Genomic DNA, 12,232 nt, shown 5'->3' on the forward strand with positions numbered 1-12,232 from the left:
ACCCATGCACTCCTCTGCGCTCTGGCCTCTCTCACATACTTTCCTTTGCTTTACCTCGTATTTTGCCTCCCGTCCACACATGGGTTGTCTTCAAGAACCACCCCTGGACCCCTGCCGGCTGACGAAAACCACTAGAACAATCACGACTGATCACTACCTGCTGATCCTACCTTGAGAATCTTGCACATAATCTCATAAACGGAAAACGTTTTCTCAGCTCGGGTCCAGTCCCATGTGGTCACCTTTAACAGATGAGAAAGGGGTCCATCATTTATGTCAGAAAATGAGCCCCTGTTTTTCTCTTTCCTTACAAAACACGGCGCAGGTGTGGAGCGTCCGCACACGCCCCGAGCTGCTGTTCAGCGCTCAGCATTCCTCCGGACGTCCTCGCCCCCGGGTCTCTGCCCCTCCCTCCCAGTGTCACACCCCTTCTCTGCCTCCTTCAGCCAACACTTTATGTTACATGCAAAAATGTCCCTCTGCCTGGTATCCTGATGTATTTTAAATAGTATGTTTATTCTCTGCATATAAATACTAAGTGTTCATACCTCACACATGTAACAGCTCTTGCTCCTGGTACCACCTGTTACACACGGAGGACACCAGATGCCGTATCAATGCTCCCTTTGATTTTTAAGGAAGACATAGTTTACATGAGGAAGTCACTCTAAGTTTAGAACACTGTGAGGCACCAGATGCTACAATGAAGCTGCTCACTTATCTGTGTTTGAAACACATATTTGTCTGTCTAGTCACTATAAATTATTCAGAGAAGGAAAAATATAAAAGATAAAAATATTTGTTGTTTCCTGTCTTCCAGGCATTTTAAACTTTGTGTAGATATAGATAGTCAAGATTATAGTAAGTCTAACCTGATAATTCCAAGACTCTATGTATTATTACACCTGTAAGTGGTCGGTATGGCATGTACTATTTCTATTCAATAAACATTTATTGAGAATCTACTCTCACGTAAGGTATAACCTTAGGTGCGATAGGTTTCCGTACAAATTTAACAGACAGCTGAATGACTAGATAGGGGATATAATAGGTTATCAAACTACTATTTGATCTGGACAAACCTGTGTCCTGTAGATAAACGTATTCTGCTTATCATAAACGTCTAAACAGAAACGGCTTCTAGGTTTTTCGAGGGTTATAAAGTAAATGTTTAATGCCAAGACATATATCTTAGTTAGATACTTCCAGAAACCTTTGGATGGCTTTCTATTTTTTTTTTCTGTATCTTATTTTCAAAATGTATTGCTTTATATCATTTGTTATTGCTAAACTGATGCCACTCTGTGGTGATAATATGGGGAAAGTACAGGATATTAGACAAAACACTTACTGGTGGTGCCAGAAACTTGTAAAGACATGAGCCCCTCAGGGCGAGAAATGTGGGCAGGTACACACGGTCCTGGAGGGCGTCTTGCTCGCGGGCTTCACACCAGCCCATGTAGACGATCTGCAAGGGAACGGTTCGGGTTACAGGTCAGACTCTCCTGTCAGGTGGTTTCTGGGCATGTTTCATATGTTGTGCTATTTTAATGCTCTCATGAAATTATCAGATTCACTGATGCAAAACCAATATTAACCACATTTACCTTCAATATTTGAGTGTGAACCACTCCCAAGAGTTTACATTTCCATCAGCATTTATCAGTAAACAATTACCTTCACAGAATGAAAGCTGATTTCTCCAGAGAAAGAGTGAACACCAGAATATGACAGAACTTAAATTCAAGGTATAAAATGAGAACAACCACCAGTCCAGAATTTCATACACAGCCAAATTATCTTCCTTTTCATGATTTAATAGTACTGAACTATATTTAGTATGATTTTAGGTATCTGTATTTATACTGATGGATTAAGTCTGAAAGTTACAACAATGGGCCCCTGCTTTTTTTCAACTGATAAATATATTTGGAGAAGGGAAATATTTTAATTTATCGCGTATCACCAGTCTAACTTTGTGTTTATGTTTCACGGGAAAACTTTTTTTCTATTTACTAATAAGTTGTCCTCAATCTGAGAAATATTATAGGGAGCTAGATGGAGTTACATTCTGCATCACCATTAACTCAGACTCACATACACAAGTATTCAGAAGTAGATTGTACGTATCTCCTGTGCTATTTGTTGCCAGAACAACCATTATGTTGAGATTCTTTTGCTTTAGGAAGTACGAATGTCTTATCTTATGATGCCAATTAATATAGTACAGTTGGCCCTTGGTATCCATGGGGTCGTACATGATGATATGATTTGTGGTTGTTTGAGTCCACAAATGGAGAATCTGCAGATGTGGAGAGCAGATGGTGGAGCTTGAGCTCCGCGGATACTGGTACCACATTGGGGCTTGGAAACAGTCCTCTGCAGATGCAGAGGGACGGCTGACCCTGTGATCTGCATAATAAAAGTAGCCCTTAGACAGGAGGGGCAAAAAGTTAAACAGGTTTACACAGGTCCCTGTTAGCAATGTAAAGACGACTCTGTGGTTATTATTGACTGTTAATACTAGACACAATATGTTCTATCTTGTTTTCATGTTATAAAGAAAGTTACCTTTTTTTTTTCCTTCAAAGGCAGACAACCTTCCAACAAAGATGACTGAGCAGATTATTTAGAACATTTGCTAAGATCGTTTATGGCAAAAATATGAAATGTATTAGATAATGAAGTTAAAAACCCAGAAACAGTCAATTAAAATTTTGGGAACATTATACCTGCTCTTAAAACATGATTCAAAGGTTTTTTTTTTTATTGCTTTCATTTCTTTTTGAATTTGCATGTTGATCCTTAATTTTGTTCCATTTTGCTATTCTTGATTTTAAAATTCCCATTCATTGTCTTTGAATTAAATAAAGAAAACAGTCTCATTCACAGTAGCAACAGAGTATAAAATACTTAGGAATAAACTTAACTGTAGAGGCAGAAACTATGAAACATTAAACAATAAAGCATGTACTCTGAAAACTATAAAACATTAATGAGGGGAATTAAAGAAGATACAGATAAATAGAAAGACATCAATGTTTATGGAGCAGAAGAATTCATATTTTAAAATATCCATAATATTTTAATCCAAGGTGACCTAGAGAGGCAATCCAATGCCTATTAAAATCCCAGTGACATCCTACAGTAATCAAAACAGTAAGATACTGGCGGAAAGGTGGATGCAGACTCTAACGGAACAGAACAGAGGATCCAGAAAGAAACTTGTGCGTGTGGTTAACTCCTCCCTGACAAAGACGCCAAGAGCACACGCTGGGGCGAGGACAGTCACTTCCATAGGTGGTGTTGGGAGAAATGAACATCCACATGCAGAAGGATGAAATGGGACCTTTATCTCGCACCATATACAAAATCAATCCAGTGAATTATAGACATAAACATAAGACCTAAAACCATCAAGCTACAAGAGATGCAATTTAAATCACTGAATTTCCTGCATATCATCTTCCAGAGTGGCTGCAATTAAAACGACAGAAAATGTCAAATGTTGATGAGGGTGTGTAGAAACGTAGAAGCTCATATACAGCTGCTGAGGCTTTGATCCTTCTAATAAACTCAACCCAGTGTGGGCACCTGTGCCCTGGGGCACACGCATGGAAAGTTTCCTTGTAGTTGTTGATTTTATTATTGTCGTTAGTCCCAACCACATACAAACGGCTTAAAGATTAATAAATCCTGTGTCCTCCAGTAGATTCTGAGGATGAATAGTGACAATCTGTGCTGCTGTAAGGAATGCGTTCTTAGTTGGAAAGTGCTATAGTAAAGCAAGACAACTGTTAGCCAAACTGTCAGGATTCTAGTTACCTTAGAGGCAAGGAAGCCGGTTGTGAGCGGGGAGGAAGACACTGTGGGAGCCAGTTGCTGCCTGTTCCGTTTTTCTGACCTAGCTTATGCTATAATACACATTGTGTGCTATTTTAAAAGTGAGGCTGGAATGCCCATGATGGTGCAGTGGGTTAAGAACCCAACATAGTATCTGGCAGGGCTCGATCCCTGGCCCCGCTCAGTGGGTTAAGGATCCGGCGTTGCTGTGAGCTGTGCTGTAGGTCGCAGACATGGCTCGCATCTGGCATTGCTGTGGCTGTGGTGTAGGCTGGCAGCTGTAACTCCAATTTGACTCCTAGCCTGGGAACTTCCATATGCTGCAGGTGCAGCCCTAAAAAGACAAAAAGGAAAAAAAAAAAAAAAAAGAGAGAGAGAGAGAATAGAGTGGTATACTTATTCATAAGAAGGAACTGCTTGAGCTTCCTAAGACTGTTTGCTGTCTCTTCCCACCATTATAATTAGCTAGAAGCTGAAATACTAAGTTTGAGATACTAATATTTTTCAAGAATTATCATTGAATACTATTTTATTCTTTTGAACTGAGTGTAGCTTTGAGAAATGAGCTGAGGACATAGCTAATAAAAATCGGATTATGGGATCTTCAGCCCTGCTCTCCAGGTCAAAGACTGACCCTACTGTTTTCTATGCCACAGAAAAGGTCTGTCCCCAGTTCTGGAGACAGGTCAAAAGGCACGTTTTGTTTTTCATCATTACTGTGACTGTTGTGAAATAATTATATGGTTGAGGAGACATAATGCGTTTTCAATAAATTCTTCCTACACTTGTCACAGCAAGTAATAACTCTAAAGAAAAATTGTATCACTTAATCTTACTTTAAAAAGTAACATATGAAGAATATAGGCTTAAAGATATTTCAGACAGAACATTTTTGAAGCAAGTAGAATTAAAGGAAATAATTTTCCAAACACATAAAAGGACAAGAAAACCACCGACCATGTCGTACACTCTTTAGATAAATATTTAGGAAGCTTGCCTATTTCCTCAGCTTTATCAAGGTATGAATTAACAGATAAAAATGTAAGATATTAAGGTGATTAGATATACACATGTATTGTGAATGAATTCTTCCCATCTCGTTAACACATCCATCATCATACATATTTATAATAAATATATGATACTGAAAAATATATATATACATATATAGGTGAGAACACTTAAGTCCTAATATCCCAGCAAATTTTAAATCTACTATCCAGTGTTATCAAGCAGTCACTACATTAGGCATTTTGTCCTCAGGCCTCATTCATCTCACACCTGTACCAATCTCTCCCCATTTCCTCCACCCCCACCTGCTGGCAACCACTTCCTACTCTGTTTCTGTGAGTTTGACCTTATTTTTTTATTCTGCGCATAAGTGACACTGTGCATTCATTGTATTTCTCTTTCAACATAACACCATTCAGCGCCATCTGTGTTGTCACACATGGAGGGATTTCCTTCATGTTCTTGGCCAAATAATATTCCAAATGCACATCTGTACCTCTTGTCTCCTTTATCCATTACTCTGTTGACAGTCTATTTCTATATTTGGTTGTTATCAATAATACTCCATTGACATGGGAGGGTAAACATTTTTTCAAAATCCTGTTTTAATTTCCTTTGAAAACAGACCCAGGAGTGGGGCTGCTGGGTCACATGTTCGCTCTAGTCTTAGTTTTGGAGGAGCCTCCATCCTATTTCTCGCTGTGGCTGCACCAGTTCCCTTCCCCACGCAGTGTGCAATGGTTCGTTTTCTTCACATCCTCAGCAATGCTTATTATTTATCTTTTGATAATAACCATGATCACAAGAGTGAGGTGATGTCATTTTTTTTTCTTTTTTGGCTTTTTAGGGTCGCACTGGAGGCATATGGAAGTTCCCAGGCTAAGGGTTGAATTGGAGCTGCAGCTGGTGGCTTACACCACAGCCACAGCAACACCAGATCCCAGCCACGTCTGTGACCTACACCACAGCTCACAGCAACGCCGGATCCTTAACCCACTGAGCAAGGTCAGGGATCGAACCCGCATTCTCACAGAGACTATGTCACGTCCTTAACCTGCTGAGCCACAGTGGACACTCCTCATTGTAGTTTTGATTTGCATAAACTTGTTGAACTATTTTAAATGACACATTTAAAACACGTGAAAACGCATGAAAATAGGCCCTATATGTGACAGCTGTGCTGCACAGTAACATTTTACTCTTTCATTTTTTTGTCATTTTCTGTTACCTTATTTTTCCTGTTTTAAACAGACTTTATTCTTTAGAGCAGCTGCAGGTTCAGATCATAACTGTGTGGAGGGTGCGGAGGTTGGCTGCAGGCCCCCAGCCCTGACGAGGAGCTGTCTTTGTACCTCCCCCGCTATCAACATCCTCCACCAGATGGTACCCTTGTTACAACTGCCAACCTACAGGCACATCATCACCCGAATCTGTACACTACATTATGGTTCACTCTCGGTGTCGCACACTCTATAGGTTTTAACACAGGTATGGTGACATGCACCCACCAACAGGGTATCACACAGAATAATTTCACTGCCTTAAAAATTCTCTCAGCCCATTCATCCCTTCCTACTCAAACCCTAGAAGCCAATGATCCTTCTACTCTTTCCCTAATTGTGCCTTTTCCAGAATGGCTATAGCTGGAATCATAGAGTGTGTGGCTTTTTCAGATTGACTTCCTTCACTTAGGAATGCACGTTTAAGTCTCATCCATGTCTTTTCATGGCTTGAGAGCTCATTTCTTTTTAGCACTGGATAGTATCCCCTTGCCTACAGTACCTCAGGTTGTTTAATCTTTCACCTACAGAGGCCAAATTGCTTGCTTTCAAGTTTGGGCCATTACAAATAAAAGTGCTACACACAATAACGTAGTGTATTTTTGTGTGGACAAAGGTTTTCAACTAACTCAGGTAAATACCAAGAAGTGTGGCTGCTGAAATGCATGGTAAAAGTACACTTAATTTTGTAAGAAATCACCAAGCTATTTTCCAAAGTGGCTGTACCCCCTGCACTCCCATGGCAGTGACTAGCGTTCCTGTGGCTCCACGCTCCCACCAGCATTTGTGATGTCAGTGTTCTAGATGCCGGCCGTTCTAATCAGGTGCAGTGGGGCCTCACTGCTCTTCAGTTTGCACCTCCCCGATGACACTGAGGTGCAGCATCTTTCCGTATGTTTAGTTGCCATCCATCATCTTTGGTGAGATATCTATTAATGTCTATTAATAGGTATCTATTAATGTCTTTGTCCCATTTTTAAATAGAGGTTTTTATTTTCTTACTGTTGAATTTCAAAAGTTCTTTGTATATTTTAGATAATAGTCCTTTATTAAATGTGTGTTCTGCAAATATTTTCTCCCAATCTGTGGCTTGTCTTCTCATTCTATTGAGATTATCTTTCACAGAGCAAAGGTTTTACTTTTTCTTTTTTTTCTTTTTTGCTTTTTAGAGCCGTACCCGTGGCATATGGAGGTTTCCACGCTAGGGGTCAAATCAGAGCTACAGCTGCCAGCCTACACCACAGCCACAGCAACAGAGGACCTGAGCTGTGTCTGTGACCTACACCCCAGCTCACAGCAATGTTGGATCCTTAAGCCACTGAGTAAGACCAGGGATTGAACCCAAATCCTCATGGATACCAGTCGGATTCTTTTCCATCGTGCCACAACAGGAACTCCCAAAGGTTTTACTTTTAATGGAGGTCAGTTTAGTAATGATTTCTTTCATAGATCATGCTTTTGGTATTGCATCTCAAATATCACCGGAGCCAAGGTCATCTTGATTTTCTCCTATGCTGTCTTCTAGGAGTTTTAGAGTTTTGCATTTTACATTTTGGACTGTGATCCTTTTAGAGCTACTTTTGTAAAGGGTACAAATTCTGTGTCCAGGTCCACTTTTTTGGCATGTGGCTGGATGTCATGTCCAGTCCTTCCAGCACAATTTGTTGACAAGACTAGCTTTGCCCCACTGTACTGCCTTCACTCCTTTGTCCAAGTTCAGGTGATGATAAGTCTGGGCTCTTCTTTCTGTTGCACTGATCTGTCTGTTTATTCTCCCCCAGCACTGCACTGCCTTGGCTGCTGCAGCTTCGTAGTAAAGTGTGAAGCCGGTTGGTATTTAGACTTTTGAAAGTGTACATTTGCATATCACGTTAGCCATCCTGGGTCTTCTGCTGCTTCCTAGAAACCTTAGAATCAGTGTGTCGGAACCCGCACAACAACGCACTGCCATCTCTATTGGCACTGGCCGTGTTTAGTGACAGTCCTTCTTACATATGCACCCCTAGGGCTCTGGGGGGAGCAAAAGGGAGAAGGAGGTATTCAGGAGGATGCAATGTAGCAAGTAACAACATCTTCATAAGCGAGAATTAAAAGGAAGCAAACAGTAAACTCTTGGAGCATAATAACTGTAGCACACTGTGTCCTTCACATTTCCTGCCAAGTGTCCACCAAGCTGTCTTTCACTTTTTCCTCAGCCAGAGTGAAGATAGAGGGACAGAGAGACAGGCAGACTGGCCTCCCTGTGCTAGTGTGGTCCTTGGTTCCTCAGCATCAGTGACTCTGGCTCTTGATGGAAATGCAAATTCTCCTGCCCCATCCCAGATGCAGGCACTCAGTCAGAAGCCTGGCTGGGACCCTCCCGCAAAGGCTGACCCCGCCTCAGCTTTTACCCTGTTTCCCCCTAGGTCAGGGAGCCAACCATCTAGCTATGTCACAACCCCAGCAGCTGGTGAGGCTGTGTATCACGGAGAATGGTGTTTGTTACTCAGGACAGAGAAGCCGTGGGAAAGAACTCTAGGGCAGCTGACCCATGAACCACACAGGTTAAATGGTGGCGGTCCAGCTTTACGCTGATTTCTTCACAACAGTAAACAATACACGCCTGTGTGACCCTGGAGGGTTGGGTGGCTAAGTCCACAGATGTGGGGCTGCATTTATGGAGGAACCGTGGATACCGAGGGCCAACCGTGAAGTTATATGCAGATTTTCCACTGCTATACGGTCGGTGAGCGCCACTAACCCCACATTGTTCAAGGTCAGCTGTATGTGAAAGGCAAAAAGAGACGCTGGGTTTTGGTAAATGGAGTCTTCTCAAACACAGCAGTGTGGACAAGCTCGTCGACCAACACTACTCCCAGGAACAGTGGGGATAAAAGAGGCAAAAACCCAAAATGAGGATACAACCGTTTAAGAGGGTGTTTCAATGTTACCAAGTAGCTCAAAGACAGAAGCAGCCTAGCCCAAGTGGAAGAAAAGCCCTTCAGGGCCACTTCCCACTGCAGGCTCTGGCCCTCGTAAACCCGGTCCTCAGGCCTGAGAGGCTGGGTCCCAGTAGATTCAAAGGTTTAAGCAATGCATGTTGGATTTCAGTTCCCTCCAAGAAAAATCTCAGTAGGATGCAACATCAGAATAAGACGAAACGATGAACAGGCCAGGCCTCCAGAGATTGGAGCCTAGTTTACAAACACTATATCCTGACTGGGACTAACTTGTACTTCTGATTTTATTTTGCCAGAAATAAAAGTAAACCCTCTCTGGAGTTCCTGTCATGGCTCAGTGGTTAATGAATCCGACTAGGAACCATGAGATTGTGGGTTCGATCCCTGGCCTTGCTCAGTGTGTTAAGGATCCAGTGTTGCCGTGAGCTGTGGTGTAGGTCGCAGATGCAGCTCGGATCCTGAGTTGCTGTGGCTGTGGTGTAGGCTGGCAGCTGCAGCTCTGATTCGACCTCTAGCCTGGGAACCTCCATATGCCATGGGAGTGGCCCCAGAAAAGGCAAAAAGACAGAAAGGAAAAAAAAAAAAGTAAACACTCTCTGGAGGAAGATCACATACTTTGGAGCCTGGAGTCACATGCATGATTGTTATATGCAACATTTACCCTATCTGTGATATTGAGAAGCCATACAAGGAGGCAGAAGTAAATAGAATTCAGAAAACCAGGAGATAAAATGGACAATGGAAACATACACTGGGAGATTCAGATTGGGGGGTATCAGGGATTCAGAGTTTAAAATCTGAAGTTCCTCAATATCTTCGAAATTTAGATGACAGGTTCAAAAATGATATTAGGTAAATAGAAACTCTGCAGAATAAGAAAACACATACCCAGAAATAAAAATGGAGTCACTGACACCCGAACTCAGGGTCAGGTCCTGTAGGGTTTATATGACGCTGAAGTGAGGAGCAGGGAACTGAGTGGGTTTAAAGCCACACACAAAGGCAGCATAGCAATCAGCTGCACTTCTGTATTAAAAAGACCATTTTCTGCCCTCTGAGTGTGTACACGTCCACATGTATGTACACGGCTGATCGGCAGCAGTTTAGATATCTCCCAAGCTCTCTGTGACCTAAGATGCCTGGAGAGGCCAGAGAACAAGAATCCTCACGGAACTCCTTACCCCGCACCATCTCAGAACTCATCTCAAATTCCTAAACCAAGGGAGCAGAGGTGCGTGTGTCCCAGGTCACAGCTATCTTTCCATTCCCCCTGGCCTTTAATTCAGAGACACCTATGGCACCTAAGAGATTCACGTCTGCTTTTGACCTTGTCTTGACTGACAGGAGCCTGCCTGCTGACGATGCTGCGTGGCCATGGCAACCACTGAGCCTCTCACCTGCGTTCTCCCTCGGTCTCCCCTGCTGTTACCCCCCGGGCCTGAGCCTGGACCACCTTCTAATTCAGAAGCATCCCGTCTCCTAGCCTCCTGATCAGTGTCACCCTCTCAGGAACTGAAACAGGCCAGACTATGTCCCATCATATACTTCAAGTTCTACCCCCTGAGAGCAGGAGGCCAGCCTGCTTCCCCTCAGCAGGGTAGCAATCAACCCCTCCCTCCCTTCCTTCTAGGAAAGACCCCTTCCCCCAACCTCCCCGTCACCAGTAGTCACCTGTTCTTCCATGATTGTTTCACTGATTGGTTTTAATTTTGTGGCGCTTTTACAAATGTTTACTGTGTTAATGCTTCTCCAGGAGAAATCTTAATAAAATGATTGCAAGGAGAGCTTTAAATGTGAAAAGTTACAAAGTGAGCTGAATGTCTCCTGAGAGTATGGGAGAAGCAGAAGCAACTAGTCTTCACTTTGGGGAAGGGCACATGGTTGTGAGTTTACAAATGAACCGACTGTCACGAACACATCAGCCTACCGCTCCTTGCCCTCCTGCGGCCGCTGCCCTGAAAACCCTGCTGACACAGCCATTCCTGGGGCAGCACAGAGCCCCTGGCACGGAGACCGCGGCGATTTCCTGATTTGTCACCACAAATGGCTGTGTAAAGGCTCCTTTCAAGACACTGAAATTTAGCAGCTTGGAACACTGCAGGGTATTTTGGAAAGTAGCAGCCAGGAAAGAAAAAGCGACAGCAGAGCTGGCCCAAGAAAACAGGTGGAGGTGGCTGCAGGGCAGGGGCGCCTGCAGGCCGCTGGTTTCTGGCTACTCGGGTCCTGTTCACACTGTTTTTCCTGGGCTGGCTTTGCTCTGACAATCATAAAATACGTCTGGGCCACCCTGGCTGTGTGTGTGTGTGTGTGTGTACACATATCATATTGTTTTACTCTTTCATTGTGAATATATATGTATATATATTTGTGAATTATGTTATAAATGTGTTTTTTGCTGAGATGCATCAGGTACAGGGACGTTGCGTGTATAAAGGCTTCCGTGTATAAAGGGAACCTTTCCGATGACTGGTGACCTGAGCATTTTCCTCTCCACACTCTAAAATTTGGACACTTCATTCAAGCCTCTTCCACAAACATCTGGGAAACTGCAGTGAACTAAATACACACTGAAATAACACAACTTAGATTCCACTTTGTAAGACTGAGAATGAAAAGGGGAAAAAGTAAAACTACTTTATGTGAAAACTGCAAGAGAAACGAGGTGAATGAACCAGGGAGGAAGGTGGGAAGTGCTGGCATTTTCCCTGAGGTGTCCTGAAGGCCTCCCAGAGGGAGCTTTTGAGGGCAGGTGTGAAGGACCAGAGGCCCCGCCCCCTCCCCCCGAAGAGCCTTAAAGCTGAGGGACCACCACGGGTGGGCGCCTGCAGGACCACCTGGGGGCTGGGAGGCTGGGAGGGAAGAGCTGAAAATGAGCTCGTCGCCTGCACCTCTGCTGCAGGTGCCTCAGCCGCCACGTCCTTTGGATGGCAGAGCAGAACTGAAACTGTGCTTGGGTGTGTGCGCGTGTGCAGAGAGGGAGAGAAGATGAAGGGACAAAGCTTGGGAACAAGCATGGGGCCTGTGTCTCTCCAGGTTTGGTAGAACGAAGAGCCAGAGAAAGGGTGAGACACGGTTTGTAAGAACTCCAGGATCCGACAGTTCTCCATGGAAACTCAGGAAGCACAGAGAGGCCCAAAGCGTGCAAATTCTGAGAAGGGG

The 12,232-nt window shown here is 43.4% G+C and overlaps 1 protein-coding gene across 1 annotated transcript in view; it reads right to left on the minus strand.

Annotated features, from left to right (window-relative positions):
- The window catches only part of SNTG1 (syntrophin gamma 1), a 454,631-nt gene that overhangs the window by 49,767 nt on the left and 392,632 nt on the right, over nt 1-12,232 (minus strand). The window contains exons 14-15 of the mRNA XM_021089413.1: nt 1,352-1,468; nt 171-242 (exon numbers count right to left, since the gene is read on the minus strand). Coding sequence (XP_020945072.1) covers nt 171-242; nt 1,352-1,468 — 189 coding nt within the window. The remainder of the gene's footprint in view (nt 1-170; nt 243-1,351; nt 1,469-12,232) is intronic.

The sequence above is a fragment of the Sus scrofa genome, chromosome 4, assembly GCF_000003025.6.
Source record: "Sus scrofa isolate TJ Tabasco breed Duroc chromosome 4, Sscrofa11.1, whole genome shotgun sequence".
NCBI lineage: Eukaryota > Metazoa > Chordata > Mammalia > Artiodactyla > Suidae > Sus > Sus scrofa.